The 24,561-nt window shown below is 45.4% G+C and overlaps 1 protein-coding gene across 1 annotated transcript in view; it reads left to right on the top strand.

Moving 5' to 3' along the window:
- l(1)G0320 (signal sequence receptor subunit 1 l(1)G0320) overlaps positions 1 to 22,251 on the top strand; it is a 29,849-nt gene extending 7,598 nt beyond the window's left edge. Inside the window, exons 4-9 of the mRNA XM_077647528.1 lie at positions 1,594 to 1,721; positions 6,954 to 7,085; positions 11,781 to 11,860; positions 18,026 to 18,104; positions 19,298 to 19,394; positions 21,888 to 22,251. Coding sequence (XP_077503654.1) covers positions 1,594 to 1,721; positions 6,954 to 7,085; positions 11,781 to 11,860; positions 18,026 to 18,104; positions 19,298 to 19,394; positions 21,888 to 21,967 — 596 coding nt within the window. The 3' untranslated portion in view covers positions 21,968 to 22,251. The remainder of the gene's footprint in view (positions 1 to 1,593; positions 1,722 to 6,953; positions 7,086 to 11,780; positions 11,861 to 18,025; positions 18,105 to 19,297; positions 19,395 to 21,887) is intronic.
- Positions 22,252 to 24,561: the final 2,310 nt, after the last annotated feature.

The following is a 24,561-nucleotide window of genomic DNA, read 5'->3' as shown; positions in this document are numbered from 1 at the left end:
AACTTTTCTGGATAAAAAAGTGGGTTCATTACGCAAGTAAATACAGTAAGTGCTAGTTTCATGTGTGTCTTCAAGATGGCTCAATCCAGCTTTCAGAAAAACCATGTATTGTCATGAGCTATGTCTTTTTATGTTGAGGTATAATATGCTCAGGTACGGAACAAACATTCAATGTGTTGTGAATTAGCAGCATTATCAAGAACAGCTAATGCATGCTGACAAGTTGCAGCTGTCCTGCTTGCCTGAAGTGTCAGTTGCATGAGCTAACGGTGTGTTAGGTGGTGATTTCCTATACCTTTAAGGCACAGTCGAGCCCAGATATGTCAAACACACGTTTATATCCCTTGGAAATTCTGAATAAAAGGATATTAAAGTCGCATAGTATATTGAACTCAAAATTTGCTGGTCATTTGATATATGTAACAGCGCTGCACACCTGCAAGTGGCACTTTTCCTAACGACGCTCTTCAATCAGTTTTCACGCACTGAGATGGGTCAGCAGCGCGAACGTGGAGTGTGCTTCAGGGTGGCATCGGTCACTTGTGCTCTATTTCTCTCTCCACATAGCTCTCATACCCTAACTACAGCCTAGCCGCAGCTCTCATGTGGCATGCTTTGCAGTAGGACGTGTTGCAGATATCGACTGCACAATAATTTTAATGCGCGATTATTCTGTTCGTAGTGTACTGGCAGCAGGACTAGACATCTTATCATAGGCGGCTAGTTTCAAAGCACCGTCTACTGCAGCTTCCATACAAAGCAGGTTAGGCCTAGCAGCGCCTAGCAAGCAGTGTGCTGCCAGCATGTCAGTGGGCGGCACATCTCCAGATTAAGAGTGTCCCTAGCGTGGGTGCAATATATTCTTGCTTCCAGGTTACAGGTACGCTGTGTGAATTTTTATTAAGTAGCATCTCTATCATACAACTCTCACAGGTCACAAAATGTATTCCTATCTTCCGAAATTGGTATCATCCAAGATGAACCAAATTCCTATGCGGAATTTGCACAGATCTGTTTTTGGCTGATGGAGTTTACGTACGCTGCGCGCCGCCGCTCGCTGCTAGCAGTGTGCTCCATGCATCTGGCGATCACGGCATCTGTGATGTACGGGCTACGCTACCACTCGCTGTTCACAGTGCACACTGCACGACTGTTGATCTTGACGTTCGACAATGTACAGGCAGCAGGTACTTCGTGCTCGGTGGTGCAATCGCGGCTCACGCGGTCATGTCATCCGCAGTGGGGCGGGAGGTTGGTTATAACATCTGAATTTTTGCCCACTGTGTGGCCAGGGCATTTTACGAATTCATGTCAGCCTCAAATTCGTATCAGCTGGGATCGTATCTTCGAGATTCTACTGTATATTGAATTATCATTATATCAAATTATTTCAGGATCCCCTTAGAGTTTGATATGTCCAGACTGAACTGTATATATAAAACTGCCTAAACTATGATAATCCTCATTTTCGGTAGAACATGTGTGTGCACTTCCTGTGTTTTATTTTGTAATGTTTTGCAGTTGTGTTTGCACATATGTGAAAATTCAATATCATGTCACTTTTTAAATAAACGAGTTTGTTCTTTTATGCAGAGTTGCCTGCTGGCAAGGAAGTGCACTTTCTTGTGGGCTTTAGCAACAAGGGTGAGAGGGACTTTGTGTTGGATACCATGGACGCATCCTTCCGTTACCCAATGGACTTCACTTTTTACATCCAGAATGTGAGTAATCCGAGCATTCAGTCATTGGCTTTCTCCCTGTGCAGCCCTAGAATATGTCAGCCTCGACAGGTGGCAACAATCGAAATTGGGTATGCCACATCAGCATTTCATTTTCCGATTTCGTAATGGTCAGGATATTCCTGTCTACTCAGCATTGTCATGCTTCAAGTGCAGAGACACTGTTTTCAGGAATAACAAAACCTAAAATTGGTTAGCAGCTTGTGCACTCCTCACAGTCCCATTAGTATCCCTGATATGTTGTTTTGCTACATACATAAAAGAGGTTACCGAATGTGTAATCTAATAGATGTGACCACAAATTGTTTCAAACTGATCTAATATGCAATGATTTTTCTTCTAGTTGGCACTATTTTTATCACAGTGATGGTAATTTGAGAGCATTTGTATACTATTGTGATCAAAATATTACGGGACGTGTGTTCTTGGAAAAAAAGTGGTAAGGTTTTAACATAGTTAAACCAAGTAGACGTGCGAAAGCATGTGTTTAGCCTTGTTGGCTCATGGTTTTGCTTTTCTGGGTCATCAGCATGTCTGGCAACAATATTAGACTTAGGTTAAACTCTGATCGAGGTTAAGCTGATCTGATCTGTTCACGCCACAGATGGAAGTTGATGAAGATGGCGATGTGCAGTGCACAGCGCTAGAGTGTGTTGCAATTCAACACAAAGCGTGATCGCCTCTGGCGATTCCATAGCGCTCTCGTATAGTGGCCAGCAGAGCTGATCTGTTCACGCCGCCGCACGTTCGAAGCCCAGTCGCAGCAATATTTATTTTATTTCTGCACCCTCAAGGTCAGGAATGCCACAAGATTCTTCGTTGGGTTTGGCCTCGTTAAGTAGTGCTTTCGCACAAAATGTTTATTGCAGCTCTACCTCGCGCCAGAGTCGAGTGGTATTGTTGCTAGCAGATAGAGCATACTTGTCCCCTCATACCTGGACACATTTCAGGCGATTGGATTATGTGACTGCACCAAAAAATACTTTTTTCCACACACTCTCTTCCCGTAAACTTCTGATCGCAATAGTACATGCATGCAGCTGTGCCTTCTCTGTAGCAAATGAGAATATGTGCAGCCATGATGAAGTTTGGTGTCGCGGAGAACACTATGAAACTTTTATGTGGGTGTATGTTTGTATGGTGCATGCTCATATGCTGTAAAAAACTCCTCTTTCTCAGGCTCAATTTTGGCTGACATTTTGGGATACAGGTTAAGCCTGGATGTAACAAACCTTCATGTAATAAATTCCTTGATATTGCGAAGTTTCCCAATTCCCCAATGGTGTACCCGTTGGAGTGCTTGTATTTGTGAACTCCTTGTAATGGAGGTGTTGTGACAGTTGATTTTATATATAATGAACTCCCTATGCCAACTATCTCTTAGCTGGTGCTGCAGTATTCAAAATTTGGCCGAACCATGCAAAATTTTCTTAGCAGTAAAACATAAACCACTATAGGAAAGTCTATGATTGCAGTGAGAACATAGTTGACACAACACCCTATGCTTCAGTGCTGTCAACACCTTTATGTGGCAAATGCAGCTGTCTCCACAGCTTCCACTTTTGTAACGTTGCACTGATTGGCATTGCAACAGTTTATGCTCAAAAGCAGCACGAAAATACAGGACACAGTAAAGAAGGCAGGGTACAAGCAATGCGTACCCATCGCTGCCACACGGTTGCTCGCGCAGTTCTGGTGCTGACAGATGCTGTATGCCAGGAGTGGCGCCGGTGACACTAGAAGCCAGTTTACCAGGGCAGTGACAGCCGAGCAGGTTGAGAGAGGGCACATGTGGGAAGAGGCCTCTGACTACGCTGCCTCCTCCACTCTCTCCACCCCACGCATAGTGGTATCGTGCAAGCTGTGGCAGAGATGGCGGCGTTGGCTGCCGCAGTCTCGTTATCAGCGTGATCACTTAATGGCTTCTACGCATGTAACTTCGAGTAACAGCGATTTACTGTGAATACTTGAAGGGGATTTCACCTACATTTATTTGCCATTTTAGTTTTCATTCTACACTGACCTTTTGAGCCTTCATGCGAAAACTGCATGTAATGAAAAATTCCAGACTCTGCTCAGTTTCGTTATATCCAGGTTTAACTGTGTGCAGACACTAAATTTAGTTAGATGGCCAAATCCTCTGCAGGAGTAGGCCACCTACAATACTCACGGAGCATCCGTGCAACACTATCAAGCAAAGGAAAAGTATATAAAAGCTTCCCCGCAATCAGCACAGCCCGACAAGATGGCTTCCGTCCAACTTCATTCTGTTTTGCAAAGCAGCTGTCTTGTAGGGCACCTTTGCTCTTTCATGGGTGCGATGCAGATTCCAGATCTCTGCATGGTGCACGCGTCACCTGCCACACATTGCCACCGGCAGACTAAAAGGCGTGTAGGGGCGGAGTAAATGCCCTTGTTCATGAGCTTAAACAGCTTGGAGCCGTATTTTTAACTGGCATGGCATCACAATATGCATTATCACGGCGTAAAGATGGCCAGTTATGAGCGCCACATGAGCACTGGTAGACAAAAAGGCACATGGTGCGCCTACTCGTAAAGTTGATAATAGCTACACTGCAGAACAAGCAAGATAAGAGAGAGGTGCACATCTGCCCAGGTGGGCACCTTCAGGGCACTTGGAGCCTCAGAAATCACCGGGAACAAAAAATTTTCACAATAGCAGTCGTGGTGGAAGATAGAGTGAAAAGAAGAGAACTAGACCAGTGCGATTTTTGAGAAGGATAACATGATTTTGTTTCATGCCCTCACTGTTTAGCCGATTTCATGCATAGTGCCACTAAGAACCCCACTCACCGATTTCGCCACTGTCTGGAGATGTGGATTGCCCAGGAAGAGCAAGCTGGGTCGCATAAGCCCCACCAGTGGCAGCACCTGCCATTGCAGAGCAGTGGCGCATTGCTTAAACGCTGCACCACTGTGTGAGCAGTGGTATGAGGACTCCCCGCGATCTATGAGTGGAAAGTAGAATGACCTGTTTCGCATATATGGGCATTAAACCCATTAGCGGTATTGCGTTATACAGTTAAGGCAGAGCTAGTGTCCCCTCCAGTTTTAGTGTGTTATCACCCCCCTCCCACTCACCGATTTCGCCAATCTTTGCCTGAAGCACTGCTTTACCTTGAAAACCAAGCCTCGAACCAAAGCGAAAATCGAAGTGCGGATCTAATTCACATTTGGCCTAGCCGTGTTAAATCTTCAATCTTTTTTTTTTTTTTTCATTTAACACATATTTCGACAGATATAGCATTATCACATCTTTTTTTGCAGGCAGTTCTGATTTTGTGGTCCCTTCAAGTTCATCTTAAAGGCAATCTACTGTATTATGTTCTGCCAGCTTAGTGACACGGCATCTCTCAGTTTTCCTCTTCTCCTTCCCTCGCACTCCATCTTCTGTGTTAATGCCGCCAATGCCACAGAACCGTGGCCAATGCCACAGAACCGTGACGTGGCTTGGGGGCAGGCTGTTCCAGATGTCAGTGGCATTGCAAGGCAGCAAGCACTCTGTCATGTCCCTAGGCCTAACAACCGGGTGTGGACGCCACCAGCTTCTGTGCTGGTCCCGTCATGCACGGACTCCTGTCAACACAACATAGGCCTGAAGTGAGTGCCTCTGGCCATTGATGTGGTGACCTGCTGGCCATGGACCTTTGTCATTACTACTATAGATCCAAGGGTCCAGCGCCATGGTACTACTGACTTGGCACAGACTCGCTAGCACCACCTCTGCCAGAGCCTCGTCACTGGAAAAAGGTGCCTGTACATCTTCAGTAATGCGGTGCAGCATATCAAGTCGTCCACTGTCTCCTTCTACGTGAGTTAGTATGTTAAACTTTTGGTTTCAAGCATTAAGACTTAATTGGCTTATTGTCAGTAGGAGTTTTCTTGTTTGTTTGGTGTGCCATTTATATGTGTGTGTTGGGAATTGTGTGTCATATAAAATGATTTATTCCATATACAATCGCCTGGCTGGCTCTTCGGCTGATTCACTCGCATGCAGAAGGCTTCCCAACTTCGTGACAATTTTTGATGAGCCTGCCATGAAATTGTCACGAAGTTGGTAAGCGTTCTTTGTGCGAGTGCATTATAATCCGAAGAGCTAGATCAGGTGGTTGTACACAGGACAAAACATTTCATACAACACACAATTCACAAAGCGCACACATACATGGCACACCAAACAAGGTCCTACTGACAATAAACAGATCTGCCTTTTTCACCCCTCAGCTGCTCACAAAACTATTTGAAAATACACACTGGTGACACGGGCGAGATCCGCTTCTGCAAGGTGCCAAGTGTGTGCTTGCAAAGTGGCAGGTGCGTGCTTAATCTAACCCAACCTAACCTAACCTATGACAGCTGCCGCCATCTGTCGCTTGCGCCCATCACCAGCATGAACTGCACATGTGTGCTAGAACTGGTGGTTTGTTTTCAACCAGTGAAGCTCGGGAGAGGGCAGAGGAGAGGTGCGCATGTGCTGAGTGGCTGTGTGAAAAAGGCAGATTAAGTCCTAATGCTCAAAACCAAAGTGCTACAAACTGGCTCGCATGGAAGGAGAACCTTGAAGCCTCAACGTGCTATGCCATATCGGTGAAGACTTACAGGTACCTTGTCTTGGTGATAAGTTCCTGGCAGAGGTGGTGGTATGTGGGTCTGTGCCACATGCGCAGTAGCACGGTGCTGAACCCATTGATCCCTCGTAGCAGCGACTGATGTCTGCAGCCAGCAGGTCATTACATTCTGTTGACGGGGATGTGCAATGGATGGCAAGGACTGGAATGAAAGCCAGTGACGTCCATGCCTGGTCATTGAGCCTCGGGACTGCAAAGCCTGCTTGCTACCTTGCAACACCGCTGATGTCTGGAACAGTCTGCCTAAGGCTTTGTCTTTCTCTTCTGACCATGTACTACGAGTCCTATTGTTCTTTTTCTCCCCCATCTTTTTTGTCTTCTTTCTTCTAGAAACATTCTTATTTCTCTCTTTATCATCATCTTTCTCTCTTTCCCTACTTTATCTACCTTGATTCATGACACGCCTCCACTGGCTCCTAAGAACTTGCCTAAAATGAAATGTTGGGAATTTATGACTAACATTTTATCCTACTCGCTGTGCATGATCCTATTTTGATACGTGCAATGGGCTGATTTTTCTCTTTTAAGGGACTTAAATTAATAACGCATATTTTCTTTTGCTCAGTTCACAACCATTGGTTACAACAAGGTAGTAAAGCCCAAGCAGCAGGCCACCCTGTCTTACAGCTTCTTCACCAGTGAGAGCTTCAGTGCTAGGCCTTTTGGTTTGGCTGTGAATCTTCGGTACAGAGATGCTGTAAGTATCACGTCTTGCTGCGCTGCCTTTTTGCTTGTGAAGATAATACCTGAATAGTCAACGGTAAAGTACAGCACATATGTGCAGTAGCACCTCATTGGTACTACTTTTTTTTTTTTAATGCGGTAAAAACTTGTTTTCTGGGAGAACGTATAATTCAAACTGCCTAAGATTTTGAAAAATGTAACTAAAATGTGGTACAAGGGCATTTGTTTACAATTTCACTTCATAAAAATGTAGATCAGCATTTCTTGGCACAAGGTCTGAATGGCTACTTTTCTAGTGTATTTATGTTGTCCGCAGTGCGGAAGGAACTTAGCAATGCATCCGGTCCATTGACAGCAATGGCATAAGTAACTAGGATATATTCCTCGTTGTTTTCAAATGCATCGCCCCCTTGCACCTGTGTACTGCAGGGAAGCTGCTGCAGTGACTGAATGTTGCAGCATTCTTCATGTTGCGTTCCCCAGGCTCCGCTTGTATGTAAGCGCATCTTGTAGTCTTGTGATGCTTTGCCCTCATGCCCCTGCGCACTGCAAAGAATGCGCTGCTTCATCTCTTCATGTCTCATTTCCATTGAGATGGCCTGCCCGGAAGTTAGTGCACTGTCATTCTTTTTTTTTTTATGCTTTGCCCTTTGCACCGAGGCACTGCAGGGAAGCTGTGGTGGCAGGTGTATGCAACTCTTAGTGTGGCGTGCCCACTCGTATGTATGTTCAGCCAACTCATATGTTTGTGCATCTGCTGTTGGTTACATTTTGCAAGACCAGTATTTGTCGAAATTTTGAAAAATAGTTGCCAGGAAATCGTGTTATATGGGAACATAGGTATTAACCGGAACAAAATCAATGTAACTCTATGAAACATTTTTATTGCCCGTGATTTTGAGTGTATGAACCAGGAACTTTTCAGCGAGGTTCTGCTGTATTTGAGCATGCTTGCAGCAGCTGTAGATTTGATGGGCAGCATCATTATTAATGAAGTATCTGCATTGTTGCAGACTTTAGGGTCCATGTGCATCCTTGGAAACCATTCAGCGTAAAAAAGGTGTTTTCAAGGGCTTTTAGAGCCCTGATACTTCTGTCGGTCCTTGAAAATCTTTGAATTATGGCATACTAAAGGGTGTGTCACATTTTGTAAATGGCAGACATAACGATAAGACGCAGGAAGAGAGCAGAGTGAGTCAGGGCACTAATGTAATTTCATGATATCCTAGCTGAAATGAAGGGAAGGCAAACTTGGCAGGGAGTGGCAATGAGTCAGGCGGCCGGATGAGATCAAGAAGTTTGCAGAGATAAGGTGGCTGCAGCTGCCACAGGATGGGGCTAATTGGAAGGATATGTATGGAGCCTTTGTCCTGCAGTGGATGTACTGAGGCTAATAATGATGAAAGGGGGCAGCCATGAAAGAACACTTGCACCCACTAAATTTTCTTTCTTTTGCATACCAATCATTATGTTGTGGAGAATTCCACTTGTAGTTTTGGAGCAGGCCATCAGACCTGCATTACAGTGACTGAATCCACCAATGAGCGGCTCAACAGTGGAACTCAGTGCATGCAGGCGTGCTTATGCATATATATATATATATTCATACCTCTTTGCGCAACTAGAAAAAATGAAAATTGGGTTTTGAGGAAAGGAATCTGCACAGTAATTACAGTGGAACCCCGATTATACGACTTTCTCAGGACCCCGAAAAAGGTCATAAAATGCGGGCGTCGTAAAATCCGAACATAAATTATGCCTATAAAAATACTTTTTTCGCGCGACGAATTTACGTGAAACTTCAGTGTAAACTACTAACATACTCTGCAGGGCTTGGAAACCGAAATTACCAAAAAAGTAAATGCGATAAGAATTAATGCTGCAGTACAGGTACCAATCATGCTTTATTCAAACGGACCTTTCCGGCACTCCACTGCCTACTGCCGCGATTCCCGTCAGCCATCGCGAACTTAAAAAAAAGTCGAGTCAGTTTCTTTTGGACCTTATTTGATCCGTGAACTTGCAAGAGCTTTCGCTCGAGTTGGGCAACGTCCAAAAGGAGGTCCTCTGCGGCGTCGCGTGAACAGATGAAGTTCCGGATGCCGTCTATGTGCCGTAGCACCTCGGCAAACCTGGTAGGCACAGGCACAGCATCTGTGGTGTCGTCGTAATCCTCGTCCAATGTCGCAGTGGTGTTGGCACTAGGCAAAGCCTCCGTGATTGCATCATCCAGCGACACCTCGCCGCAGATTGCAACATTGTCGTCGGCCTCCACGTACTCTGCGAAGGTCGTGGCGAGGTTTAAACCCTCGAGATCGTCTTCAGCGAAACCTGCATCAGCCTCAAGCGGTATCGAGGTCGTTGCGTCCCCAGCAGAGGAGGCAGTCTCGCTTAAAGCCACAGTGCTTGAACGAGTTGCCGATTGTGCTTTGCGACACTGCGTTCCACAAACTGGCAATAAAATGCATGGCGTCGAGCACAGTGATCTTTCTTTCCGACTCGCTGCGCTCCATAGCCACCAGCCGACGCTGCACTAACCGCTTCCGGTACCCTTGCTTCACGCACTTAATGATGCCGGCATCCAGCAGCTGCAGCCGGCTTGTGCAGTTGGGCGGAAAAAAAACAACCTTTACGTTCCTCAGGCTGAACGTATCAGGTGGGTGGCACGGTGCGTTGTCCACGGAAAGCAATATTTTCCTTGCCTTGGAACCCATTTTGCAATCCAACTGCTGCAAAAAATTGCTGAAGAGCGAAGATGTCATCCACGCCTTTTTGTTAAAGTTGTAGCTGCACGGCAGCGTCTTCAAGTTCTTAAAGCACCATGGCTTTACAAATTTTCCAACAACGAGCACGGGCAGCCTCTCGGGACCGTCCTCGTTACCACAGAATAGTGCTGTCACCCACTCTTTACTGCGCTTGCCACCATGACAGCTGTCACCTTTAAACACAAGGATTTGCTCGGCCTGCATATGGTAAAAAATGCCGCTCTCATCGGCGTTGAAAACGTCGCAGGGCTTGTATGCAGCAATAATCTCCGGCAGCGACTCCATCCACTCGTTCACCGTCGAAACGTCCACGAAAGTGCTTTCTCCGCAGGAGCGGCTGTACACAATCCTGTTTCGTTTTTAAAGTGATCCAGCCACCCGTTAGATGCCTGAAAGTCGTAGATGCCCAGACTCAATGCCACAAGGTCCGCCTTTTCTTTTAGAATGGCGCTGTCCACGTTGATCCCAGAGTTCCGTGCCTGATGCAGCCACCTGACGAGAACTTTTTCTAGCTTCTCATGCTGTCCTTTTGCCGCTTTCCGCTTGAGCCCGAACTTGTTGGCATTTTGCAATATCACCGCTTTTTTTGCCAGGATCGTCTTAAGCGAAGATTCGGGTATCTTAAGGTCCCGGGCAATGCTGACTTTCGTGGCTCCATGCCGCTTTTCCGCTTCCTCGATAATATGGAGCTTATCACCGAGCGACAGAACTGTCCGCTTTCGGGACATCATGCGTCTCGTTGCTTCACACAACTCAAAACCTTTCTGAACGGTGGTCGCTAGGATTACGACGAAGATCACGTGCGATGAACCTAGGCCTATCCACGCTACCTTGTCGGCGATATGCTGCTGGGGAACTGGAAAGAAACGCTTCCCCAACGCGACGAGAGGCGACGCCGCCAAGAAGAGAGGGAGCGAAAGGGAGAAAGTGATTGTGGAGAAGAAAACACGCTATTTCAGCACAGCGGGCGTCAAGGAGGGCAGCTGGTGGGGGAGAGAGAAACGAACGATGAGACGAGGCAGGAAAGAAAGCTGCGCCCGCCGGAGCAAACCGGTTGAGCGAGGTCAAGCACTCCGCATGCGGTGAGACGATGTGACGAAAGAGATCCGCGGCTCCATTCTTTCGTCCGCCGTTCCGTCCTGCGCTTTGCGAGAGTCATATAACGCGGGTCCGGCATAAAATTGCATCGGATAACCAGGGTTTTTAATGCATTGCTTCTATGGGGACTTCGCCGGGACTGCGTTAATCCATCGTAAAACCCGGGTCGTCGCAAAACCGGGGGACGTATAACCGGAGTTCCACTGTATCTCACATATGTCGGTGGGCGCTGAACCATGCCTAAGGGAAGGGAGGAAGGTGGGAGTGAAAGGAGAAAGAGGTGCCATAGTGGAGGGCTCTGGAATAATTTCGACCACCTGGGGATCTTTAAGTCGACCCCCCCCCCCCCCCAACTTCAGATTTCAAATTTTGAAAAATAGGTCGACTTACAATCGTGTAAATACGGTACATAGCGATGTCTCACCTACATTAAAAAGAACAAGCTTGGCTCGGCCATTAATGCACGAAACACAAGCTACTGTAGAGTAGTTCAGATTCAGAAAACACAAGCTACTGTGGAATAGTTCAGATTCAGAGTATGCGTGGTTAAGTGATTAAACAACCTTGCTTGAAGCATCTGTGTGCATATTGCTACTTTGGACTCATGGTAGGCAAGTGCTGCTGCTTTTTGAGGTACACATTTGAGTGCATTGTGGAAATAGGTCAGGATGCTCCTCTGTGTATGTGGAGCAGAACGTTGCTATAAAGAACCAGTAGCAAGAATTTTTGAACAGAAGCCTCATTATCCTGGACCTGTATAGTTGCCTAAGGGTCTTGAGTGTTTTTCTTCTGACCAATTTGTTACTTGTTGCCTGATGTGTACTTTATTTTTACCTCCCTCCAAGGATGGCAATGCCTTCCAAGATGCTGTCTTCAATGAAACAATCGAAGTAGTGGAAATTGATGAAGGACTTGATGGAGAGACGTAAGTGATGAATTTTAGTGTGAAAGCACTACTTCACTAGCAATCCTGTCCATGCAGTACTTGTCTGAAGCCTCTCGGATACCTGCAACTGGGTTTCGAACCCGCTGCGGCGCAAACGGATCAGCATTGCTTGCTTCTGCACAAGAGCACTGTGCATATGGTCACAACCGATCACGCCTTGTGTTAAACTGCCACACTTTCATGCTGTGTGTTGCACACCGCCGTCTTCATCAACTTCCATCTGTGTGCAAAAAGCACTAGCATCCTCCCACCCCACAAAATCCGCAGGTAGACATGAAGACAGTCACGAAAGGAAAGGAGACATGCATAGCTGGCTCTATTGGTCAGTGGACGCGTCATTCGCATTTTGAGCTACGTGGCAGTAGTGACAGAGAGATGGGCGCTGCATGCATTGGCAGAAACGCAGCACTGGAGTAAAACGCGTGAAAGGAGTGGGAGAATCGGCATTGGCATTGACAGCGTTGCAGACTCCGGTAATTTTGAAGACAGTACAGGTGCATAACTAGCTCCCTGGGTCAGTGGACACCTTAATCGTGCTTTTAAGTAGGTGGCAAAGGTGTCCACATTAAAAAGAACATGCTTTTAACGCGGCAGCATTAAGGAGCTCGTGTCGCAGAAAAGCTGGTGTTATCGGCGTCGACCGTGAGCGAAAAATCCCTCCTCCTCCTCCTCGCAATGTACGCCATTGCCCCAACAGATGGCGCGTGACTGCAGCGCCTCCCGCTTGTCTCGTTCGGGCGCAGTGGAGTCGTGCGGGCATGCAGGAATCGCGCGGTGAGCGGCGAACAATGCAGCGCACATCCAAAGCGCATTCACCACAAAGCTTGAGGTTTTCTGCCCGTTCGTTTGGCGCAGAAGCTATGCTGGCATTCGTGGCATCGGGTTTGTCGAGAACAATGTGCCGACGAACTAAACTGCAACTTGAGTCCCGCGCGCTTCGGCAAGGCGCCTGGCAGCACTTCTGCGTGGTTTGCCACTCCGCGCGTCCGTTTCACCGTACGTAGCAGAGCGATTTGTCAAACGGGCAAGGCGTCGCTCCGAATGGGCGATGGTGTTGTGTGGACACCCTGGCAGTGCTGCAACACGCTGTCACGTTCCACTCTTAAAGGCTTAAACGTCCTCCAATTTTTGCACTATATTCTGTGCTTAGCAATGCTAAACCGCCAGCCAAAATTACTTCGTGAAGCCTGAGGGGAAAGGAAGCATAACCATAGTCATTGTTCTAGGTTAGTTCAGCAATAGTGTGCTCAGGATGGCTTGGCATTAAGCAAATGTCCCCTGAAGTTGAACTAACATTAGGTTTAAAAAAGTGTTAAAATAGCTATTTATTTGCATAATGAATGCACCCCATTTTTTTGGCATGGAGTCGGTTGCTGTTAGGAAATGCTAGCTGGTGCCTTTTTTTTAAACACCAGCAACTACGCAGTAATATAAGGCGCCATCTGCAGAATGTAAAGACTGTAGTTACTACAGAGTCTGCATAAAAAGTATGAGGAAAATCTTCGGAAAAATTGATTCATTACAGATATCGGTGCAATGCCTTAGAAGTAGGGGTGTGCGAATATTCGAAATTTCGAATGCGAATCGAATATGTTTCATATTTGGTTCATATTCGTATTCAAGAAATGATATTCGTGAATTTCCGAATATTCGAAAATTCCCGAATGCTCGGCAGCGATCGTATACCGCGCCGACTTTCGTAAATTTGTTTGTGGCAAAAGTGCAATGTCTGGGCAAATTATCTGAATATAGAGTTTAAAGTTCCAGGAAAACAATATGAAGGCCCTGTTCTCTCTATTCTTCATCGTTTACCGCGTGGACCGATCGCATTCCGATGCCGCTAGGCTTGACCTTGTGCGCAAATTTGCAAGTGGGCTTTCTCACATATCACACGTGCTGCGAACAAGATGGGCAACGACCCACTTCTAACAATTGCAACGTGAAAGCGCGTTTATTTTTTATCCTTCCCTAATATGTTATCTAATTAATGCCCACACCCATGGCATTCGTTCTGTCACCTTAACTCTCTGAGCGTGACCAGCGCCATCTTATTTTGGTCAACTACACTATGCGGGAAAGCCTACTTGAGGAATTTCGCGTGAGGCTCCCGAAGGGGCGAGTCGAGGTGTCACAACAGGGCAAGCGATCCTGTAAAAATCGCGCCTCTTGCATGGTGCACTGTAACCCATGCACCTCTTAAGTGGGCAGGCGTGACAACTTTCGGAGGGCCCCTGTAACTAGGTAAAAAAAAATAACCTGGCCCCGAAGTTTTGGTTTCTGAGCTTCGCCACTCGCCCATGGCAATGGTAACTGTCGCCCGTGCATTTGCCAGTAGTCCAATCTCAGTACCATGCCGCTTTAAGACGCTGACTGACGCGTCGCTGGTATTTTTTTTTTTTTCCCCCTTTTTAGAGGAAGTCTCGCCATTCCGACGCCAGTATGTGTTCCCCGGCCCCTTGCTTGCATTTGTGTTGATCTTCCAGCACAATAAAACGGGCGGCCCGTCACGGGCTTACAGGTGTTTGCACGATAGAGCCGCCTCATAAGACTACCACATTGTCGGTAGTTGTTTTTTTTTTTTTTTTCGGGGCCGCGGGGCATTTTATAAATCGACCTTCGAATAACCCGGGCATTTCTGTCAGTTCTTTGAACTCCTAATTAATGAGGTTTTACTAGCCATCATGTTATTTTTGTTTCCAGTCTTGCCATGTTATGGATTTCATTTTGCCTGACCACATTACAGGTTGGATACTGTTATGCTGTTCAATTAAGTAGTATGCATTTCTGCGCACATCATGTTTTTTTTTTATACTGTACTCAGGCAGTCTAGTTCTGTTCATTTCAGTTGCAAAGGCCATACACTATTTTGAAAAAAATATGAGCAACAATGTTTGCTTGTTTATCTTTTCTGAATTTATTTTTTGTGCTGACCAGATATTCGATATTCGAAGGCATTTTTTCTTCATGTTTGTATTCGATTCGTATTCGAAAATTTCAATATTCGCACACCCCTACTTAGAAGTCTTAAAGTATATCCCTTGAGCGTCGGCACACTTTTGTCAACAGCTTTTCCATGGCTCGAAGGGTCCCCAGAAGCCGGATTCTGGAAGGTCCTTAATGGCACTCGTGCAAGCTTCTTTCGCGGCACTTAGGGCCCCATGGTGGCTTGGTGGTGTCCTTTGAGGGAGGATTTCACTTTTGGAAATGGGAAATAGTCTGCTGGTGCCAAGTCGGGACTTTAAGGGTGTTGGGGAATCGTCATGATGCCGTTTATCGTCGGATAGTCGCTGACCTTGGTGCAGGTGTGGCTGGTTGCATTGCCGTGATGCAATTTCCAATATCCATGTCCAGCGATGGCTGGCCTCACCCGGTTGACCCTTCTCTTCACTCTTCTTAGCACTTCTAGGTAAAAAGCACCATTCACTGTCTGTTCCTTAGGTACAAATTCATAGTGGACCACCCCCTTTTGTGTCAAAGAAAACGATGAGCATGCCTTTCACTCTGGATTTGCTCATTTGAGCTTTTTTTGGACGAGGCGATGCTGGAAACTTTGCCGCTTTGTTTCCAGGTCACATTCAGATATCCAGTTTCGTCTCCCGTGATTACGTTGTCCAGAAAGCCGGGGTCCTCTTCAATGCTTTGCAGAAGGTTTTCGCAAACACACACTCTCCTCTGCTTTTGCTCGTCCGTCAAGACCTTCGGGACGAGTTTAGTACAGATCTTTCGCATCACCAAATTTTCAGTGATAATGCTGTGCACTGTCATCTTATCAATGCCAGTTTCATCTGTAGCCATTCGCACACTTAAACGACGGGTCTGAGTTCAGCACTTCACGCACACGTTCCATGTTTTCGTAGGTTCTTGGCGTCGACAGCCGTCTAGCGCGGGGCTCGTCCTCCACGCTCTCTCGGCCATCTTTGTAGTACTTGTGCCTCTTAAAAACTGCAGTTTGTGACATGCTTTTATCCTTGAACACTTGGCGAATCATGCCCAACGTCTCTATACCTGATTTCCCCAGTCCAGCACAAAATTTGATGGCGTACTGCTGTTCAATCGTCCGCTGCATTTTGCGCTTGCACCTAGTCACTCGACAGGGGTCCACTAAAAACGCAATCTAGCGTGAACAAACGCTCGCAGACGACTGGCACTTGCCGCATCTTGAGGATCACATCCGCCACTATTGCGTATGCGCACTGCGATGTGCAATCACGTCAGGAAAAAATTGTTCCCGATACTTTTTATGCAAACCCTGTACGTCTCACTTTGCTGAACAACCAGTCAGTAAGAATGTTCTGCCAGTAGTCTGAGAACCAAAACAAACCACATCTGGTCGCAAAAGATTTCTCTGTTCGATGTGCCGTATTAAGGATTGTTGGAACTCTTAGCAGCTTTGCTTCACGCTGAGAGCTGTGTTAAAGTGAACTAGAGTTGCTATCTTTAGACAGTGGTGGGTCCTAAGTGAGTTGGCGACTATGCTCTCCAGCATGAAAACTGTACTGAAGAGTGCATTTGTTTTATTTTGAAAAAGAGCCATGCCGGGTGCAGCAGTTATTTATATTAGCCTACTTATTCGTCCTGATTTTACCTCCTCATATTCTGAATATTTTACCCTGCGTAATGAACACACAGCCCAAATTTTTGGATTTTTTTCAGAAAAATATGCATTCATTATGCGAGTAAATATGGCAATATGGCTATGTATTAGTACAGGTAGGGATACTTTTGTCCGTCTTCTAAGCATTTATACGTTCTAAATATTTTATCTGCAAAGCTATCTACGACATGCAATAAAGTTTTATTGATGTGGCATGAGTTGAACTTATGCTAAAATAATCAGCATATTCTGCTGCAGAATAGGACAAATGCCTTAGATATTATGAGCACAAAATGAACAAGGGTGAGAGTGAAACCTGAGTTCGCAAGCAGATGTTTCAACAAGAGGACTTGTCTTCATCTGGGATTATGAGTGAGATATTATGAAGAACTGTTTGCTGTGAAACAACACACTCACCTGTGGCAGTAAAAGTTCATACTGGACAGAATTCATTTGCATGATCTTTTTTGATGCTGGCACAAATGTGGCTGCTAGTTAAAAGCTAAGTGATTGACTTAAAAAGACAGAGGGCAACTACATGCGAATTTTGTTCACAATAAAAATCGAATCTATGTCTCTTTCTAGCTGTGTTGATTGATATGCAGCAGCAAAAGACTTGTTGCTGCAAAAATTGTATTGAAAGGTTTTCCTGCCACTGGATACCAGCTTGTGATGTCTGCACTGAAAAGGTCTCCGTAATCACCGTTTCCAAGCGAATGGAAGTATAGCCTAGCCTCTGAAATCCGTGTATTCATGAGAACAAAGCTTTGGACTTGAAAAAAACAAAAGGAGACCGCAGTAAGCATCCTGAAGGAGCCAGAGGGCCTCGGATCTGCATAAGACAGCAGTGATAGAAATGCTGTTGAACAATCACTGAAGCAAGAAGACACTTTTCGAAGACATTTGTGCATAATTTCATGCTGACGGCTGTGTGGCAGCTGTTTGTCAAATGTCAGTGTCCTCACTCACACACAGTGCAAAGACCTCTTCAATAAAGTAACTGCTCTCAGGTAATGAAAGTCCATGAGCTGAAGACACTATTATAGGAGACTAAGGTTGGCGAGGTGGCAGAGCCTCTTGGTCTGCATTCTGCACCTAGTGTGTCTGTAAAGCAGCAGAGCAATATTGCCCCAAAACTTATGACTGCACTGCTTAATCCAATGATCCTGCTGTGTGCGATTCTGGCTTTAGCACTTGTTAATTCTCTCTTGTGACCTTTTGTAACTTGTATTCTATAGTCAGCAAGGTGTGGCGTTAATCTCAGCAGTACTGCCCTTTTTTTTTTTTTTTCGATTAAAACCGAATTTGAAAAACTTGATTTGGCATATGTTTTTTTTTTTTCCCCCTGGTTTAAACCAAAAACTCCAACCCCTAATCACATCTTGCAAGTCAGCATTTAAGTACCCAGTAATTGTGACGTTTGACAAGTGGAAGGGAGAAAAAGCAAGGTGCCATTAGATTAGCCCAATTTTGTGCATGCAAGTGAAAACTCATCTCATGCACCTGGACTTTGCTCACATGTCGTGAGATGTGAAGTTTATGCATTGCAGGTTCTTCTTGTACATGTTCTTGGCTACATGTCTGGTCCTTCTGCTGGTAGCTGCACAGCAGTTCCTGGGAACTCTCAGTGTAAGTGCTTGTTTATTTGTTCACTGGTGCCATTTTGATCTCGGTTGAAAAAGTTTTTGCTGCTCAGTTCAAGTTGCAGATTAAGCGGTATCTTTTATACTGCAAGGCTAATGTCATTACAAGTTCCAGTTGTTTGCTTCACTGAACTGCAATTTTCATTAATTCTGAGATCATGTGAGGAGCCTCAATACAGTAGCAGTGCCCTTGCAGTATACAGTAAAAGCTTGTTATAATTCAAACTACAATGAGCCAGGGAAAATGTTTGAATTATCCAAAAGTTGGATTATAGAATGACCCCAAAAAAACTGTCAAGGACTGCTGGCATCATGGTAAATTTATTTGGTGAAATACTTGACAGTGGTTACCTAATTTTGTGATGAGAAAAGCGTGGCAGTGACCATTTTTTACGTTGTCACTAATGCTTTTTTGCATGCATACTGTTGGGAGCATTGAAGCAAAACTGCCAAGATGAGCGACTCCGCAACTTGGAGCTCAGATTTTGAGTAGGGCTATTTAGGTGATCTCTTGCCATGCCGGTCGTACCGGGAGCTCGTTCCAGTTAACCAATGCGAGCCCCGTAGTGGCCAAATAGCAAGCGTCCAACACCATAGACTTGCACGGGCATTGGCAGGGACCGAGCTGGCAGTTCGAATTATTAGGATTTCCGAATTAACGGAGGTCGAATTAACAAGCTTTTACTGTATTTGGCATATTAATCACTGAAGTTTTACTGTTTACTGTAGGATCAGTTGGGATTAAACATAAACCACAAGGTCACATCCTCTCAGTGGTTGTTTCATTTGTGGCCACTGTGAGCCAAGGCATATCGGAAGCACACAAGACAATGTGTAGATGGCAGCACTGTTTCATTGCAGAGAGACGCCTAATGCAGCAAATGCTTGAGCAGCCTGCACAGGTTTTTCTTGGGATTCACCCGTCTTTGCCATGACTGACAGAAGGACTTGCAGGTTAATTATACCAGTGCCTAATATGTGCTGTTAAAGACTTTTTAGCTGACTCCGCTTATACTATGCACGCGAAATTAGTTGCTGACAATTGTGCAAAGCCTTTGACATTTCTGTTATTCCAACTTTCTGGCTTTTGAAAATTAGATTGCATTCAGCTGCGAACCCTGTTGGTAGCAGTAAATTAGAATATGCACTCTTTTCTCTGCTGTTTGATTTTATTCACAGAAGAAAAAGCCAGCCAGTAAGCAAAAGGTGGAAATGGGTACTACAAATGCCAGTGATGTGGACTATGATTGGCTGCCCAAGGAAACTCGTGACCTGAGTGAGTGGAAATTTTTTTTTGCAGTTGTTTAGTCCTAAAATGGTTCACCCACTGAATACGAGGCTTAGCATGATGGCACTACTTTCACACAGTTTCTCTCTTGTTCCGTTATTTTAAAGGCAACATGCAGCGTGTTGCAGTTCAACTTTCTGCGTCTGCGAATGCTGTCTTGCTAAGCTGAATATTGTGTACATACAGCATAGACCGCTTATAACGCATACCGCGGGAGTCGGGAAAATCCGCATTATAAACGGTACTGCACTGTGACCAAAACGTAGCTTTTCCATGCATTCGCATTTTCAGAATGGCCAGCCTACTTTTCAAAGTGCACCTGACAACGCATCAGACGCGCAACACTGCAATCACAGGCAACAAAGAAGTTTGTTTGATCTTTTTGTCGAAGCGCTGTAATGAATGAAAGAACGGCGTTGTTTTAGTCTGGTGCTGCAACTGAACTGCGTTGTTAATGGCTTCACTTTCAAAAACGGTGAAGCACTTGAGCGCTTGCTCGCTGAGGTTTCTCTGAGCGTAGTAGAGGCACAGTTTGTTGCACCCGTTGAGCGCGTCTTTGCACGAAACTGCTGCACTTTCACTCACTTCGTCATGCTCATCCTCGGATAGAGGCTAATCGCGACCGCGCACCGCTGCCATGATGCCTTCATCTGTGGCGGCTACTTCACACACAATGCCATCAGGTCGGCGACGATGCCAAGCTTATCTCGTGCCGGTTCTTGAAACGCTGAATACAAACATTCAATGGATTTAAGCCATCATGTCCCAAAATGTTTGCAAGGCACCTGGCCTTGGCTTGCAATATCGAGCCACTCACAGGAACGCCTTGGGCCTGGACTTCGCGAAACCATGCAAACAAAGCGGCGACATCTTCGTACTTCGATGCATGAATCCACTTCCTTGCAAGCAAAACGGAGTCTTCCTGTAGCTGTTGTCACAACTTGTCGCTGTTCTTCCAAATGGCGGACACAGTAGCATTGGCGACACCGTACTTTTTTGCCACCGCAGCCTTTTTCAAACTGCTCTCGACATGCCTCACAATGCACTGTTTGGTTTCGAGAGCTTGCAGTTTCCTGGCTTTTGGAGGTGCAGACGCCATCGGAACTGAAGACAGCCGAGGCTGGTAGACTTGCTCACGTTGTCAGCTGACTTGCCTATGTTGCCAAATTTCGCTACACGCTATGACACATGTCGTGCTCATGGGCTCAAGCGTTACAAGACGCTGCCGCACACGCGTGTGGTACGAGCAGCACTTGCAGCATCATGCCATGTGACTGTGGCCGCCACTCCAGCATGCTCGTCTGGCCGTGCCATCACGTGCTTCCTAGTTTTGTACAATCAGTGTGCCCAACGGAGGCGCATTGGAGAGTGAGAAGAAAAACGCCTGCTTTGGGACATTTTTCTGTCCTCTCCTGCCTTCAGCCTTGTGTTGAACCACGCTGACAACGCTCCCCCGCCCCACCTTTTGCCCTCTTCTTGTCAATCTGGGAAGCGCGCTCCTCGCGCCCACCTGTAACCACGGGCCTGCGTCAGTAAGCGGGCCGCTAGGCTTTGAAGAAACCACACTCGGTTACGCGCTACAGCGTATTAAATGGTACGCCAATACATTGAACTCCATGGGAAGCGAAGCAGTTGTCACAAAAAGCCGCATAAAATGCGGTCGCGCATTATAAGCGGTTACGTTATAAGTGGTCTGAGCTGTATAGCATTGCACCAGGTGGCTGTAGCTACTTCGACATTGGCCTTAGTTTTGTTGTTTTTGTGCTACAGTTATCGGAACTGCTGTAGTTTACCCAACATAAAAGCGACAAATACAGCAGTGATTTGAGTACTATGCCAACTGCACTGAGAGGTCAACTCTGCTATATGCTGCGGAATTTTGGCAAAATGTATTGAAGTTATATGCCCACCTTGCTTTGTGAGATTACCGTTCATCCACAATCACCACTCTCTAACGTCGACAAATGACATGCATGCCAAAGAAATTGTGTTCTCTCGGGCATCGGGAGCAGTTCTCTTAACCATATGCAAAGTGGAGCTTATAATTGGGCACACAAAAATCGGGCTCACGCTAGCTCTTGTTCTAGCTGTATTTTGGGTACCACATGGAGGCAGTATCCTTGACTACTGTTACGCAGTTAAATGGTGGGTCTTGCATAAATTTTTGATGAAATGAGTTTTGAAAATCTTGAGAAATCTAAATTTTAAAACACCAATATGGTGTTGGGGTTCCTTTGTGTTTGCACTGCTGTCGCACCATACAGAGTGCTTGCATGTTATCAAGTGATGTTGTATGGAGGGCAAGTCAGAATTTGTTGCATGCCCTTTCTCTCCTATTTCACCATCCTCTTCCCCTTTGTTTTTTCCTTTTTAAAAACTTAGCTCTCGGGGTTTTGTATCTACTAAGATACAGTACAGCTTGGCTTTTGAGTAATGAAGTAAAACAAAGACTCACTTGTTACATTGCTTGCATGCATGCAGACCGGTCGCCAAAGAGGTCACCACGTCAGTCACCAAGGTCACGACGACTCAAGAGGGGCACTGGATCAGGAGAGGAGTAGTGAGCCATCAAAGTTATGACTGTTGCCCGTGACACTCACGCTGAGCACCACATCTCATCACAGTCGCCTGTCATATCGTTGCATCTTCTGCCACAGGCATCCTCCTTGAGTGCTGAAATAAGTTACGTCCAGTCATCTCTGCGGGAGTGGTTCTTGATAATTTTGTTGTATTAAATTTTGGTCCTGACATTGGCTGGACAACAGGTCGGTTGAAGACAGGAGCTGCGGTGGGCTGTGATAGGCCACTATAATAAATAACTTTTTTATTTTTGTTTTCTTGTGTATACAGTTGCACTTGTGCTTTTTGGCATCAAGGTACACTTCCACTGCATGTGTAGGATAGCACTGCTTATTCCATATCACTGGAATTTCGTGGGCCATCATTTCTCCCAGGTCATTTTACATGACATCCAATATTTTTTTAATTAAGCATATTAAGTGCCCTTCATTGAAATGCATCATTACAGTACTTTTAAGTAGAATCTCGATTATACGAATTCCACAGGACACTGAAAAATATTCCTATCGTACTGAATTTGGATGATCAAAAGCAAGGCAAGTTGGACATGAGAATGAAACACAGTTTATTTGGCTCAATTATTCTCTGCCGAAAAAGTCTAATACTTGTTTGCACCCTGGCTTCGATTTCACTGGTAAGGCCAGCCTGAAAACCATAAAACCATGCCACAGTTTCATCTCTCACGCTGCCAACTCTTGCAGTACGGCGCAGAACATCAAGGGTGTTGAGAGTTTCTGCCATTGATGGCAGTAGGTCACACTCTTCATTGCTGTCCAATGATGACAGTTCATTTTTTCTATCAATCTAATCTTCAATGCTCCTCAAGTTGCAATGTTGTCGTCTGCAGTGACAAAGTCATAAGCTTGAGTCCAGCATTCCCAGCCTTCAATAGCCAAATCCTCGTCAGACTCTACGTCAATCGGAAGTGCGACCGGTGCCGTTGTAAATCCACATTTGCTGAAACGATTTGCGATTGTGTTCTTGGTCGCACTGTCCCAACATATGGCCAGAAAATGGAACATTAAACAGGCTTATCTGTAAATTCTTTTCTCTGTGATCAGTCTTTGTGGAACCAATCTCTCTGTGACCAACCAGGCGGGCCTGCGCACGAGTGGTCAGTCGTGCATTCGTATAGTCTGCACCGGCCTGAAATACTTTTCGTACAATCCTGAATCATAACTTATTCTGTGCATAGTAGACCATCAGAGACACTTTCTAAATTCAGATCAACTGTAATTGTATCATCGAGATTCTACTTATTTTGATTGTGTCTATCTTTTATGCGACGATAAAAGAAACTGTGTATGCAAGGTAAATCAAGTACGTACATGGTGAAGTAGTGGTCTCTCTTGTAAGGTGCTGTACAGTGTGTGTTGGTGCACCAGTGTACTATTTTTTTTATTTTACAGAGGGCTGAAGAAAGCTTTTGCTTGGGCTTCTATTGTAGGTTTGTACGTTCTATTTACAGCTCGCTTCACCTCATTCTGTGTGAACTGGTGTAAATGCACAAATGTTTCGAATACTTTTGCTGAGCTGTGGAACAAAGGATGTGATGTGGAAGGAGGTGCAATTCTTAGAAGTTTAGCAGGGTCCCCAGAACAGACTGAGGCTTTCACGCTTCCCATACTCTTCCTAACCCTTACCTGATGGGTCACCACCTTCACCTTTTGAAATAGACTTTTGGGGGTCACTAGAGTCTTGGCATTGAAAACAATATGCACCATATGTGCATCAAAAGACTTCAATGCTGGTAGGTTCTGAATGGCTGGCTAGGATCAGTTGCCATATAATCTCATGCAAGAGCCGCACACCCATATGGGCCACACCCTCTGTTCTGGACTAGATAATTGAGAAAAAAATATTTTTTTATTCGTGTATGGGCCGCACCTTCAGAATTCACATCCAGATTTTTAAAGTGTGGCTTTTACAAGATTTTATATGGTAGTTGCATTGGCATAACTATAGGTTCAGTAGTTTGCCTCTGTATACAGGTGAGATGATTTTATGAAATATTGCACGCATTGGCAGTGTCGCAACTGGCGCCACTTTGCACTTGTTACATGTAGAACACCAGTGAAAAATGTCTTGTATAAAACTGAGTAAAGGTGCTTCCAGCTAATGACCATATTTTTTGTATATGAGGTGCCCTAAATGAAGGCCTGTGATGTCCAACATTACTATGAAGCACTTCCTTGGATTGGCTCCTTACTGCCTGTGGTGGAAGAGATTCTTGGGGAAATGCCGATTGGAAAAAAGAAAAATTGCGCTGTTGAATGGGCCTTTTCATAAGTTGGCTGGCTTTTCCACATTGCACATTGATCAAGAAATGGAGGCGCATGCCAACTGTCGGAAGATGCCAATGCTTGGTAGCAGTGCACATTGTGATCACTGGAGTATATCAACATCTATGTCTTAAAGAGGGACACTGAGGAGAACCCTATCAGTTTTTTTTTTTTGTTAGCAATATCTGATAGTTCGGCATTTCATAGCTCTGTTGCCGCTTGTCTGGGAGCGAAAGATGCATTTATTTCAAAGAAATTTGGATTCGAAGTTGAAAAATTTTTTCCCGCCGCTC

This window comes from Amblyomma americanum, chromosome 1, assembly GCF_052857255.1.
Source record: "Amblyomma americanum isolate KBUSLIRL-KWMA chromosome 1, ASM5285725v1, whole genome shotgun sequence".
Lineage (NCBI taxonomy): Eukaryota > Metazoa > Arthropoda > Arachnida > Ixodida > Ixodidae > Amblyomma > Amblyomma americanum.
The sequence above is the reverse complement of the archived record's forward strand: the minus strand, read 5'-3'. Positions and strand labels throughout refer to the sequence as shown.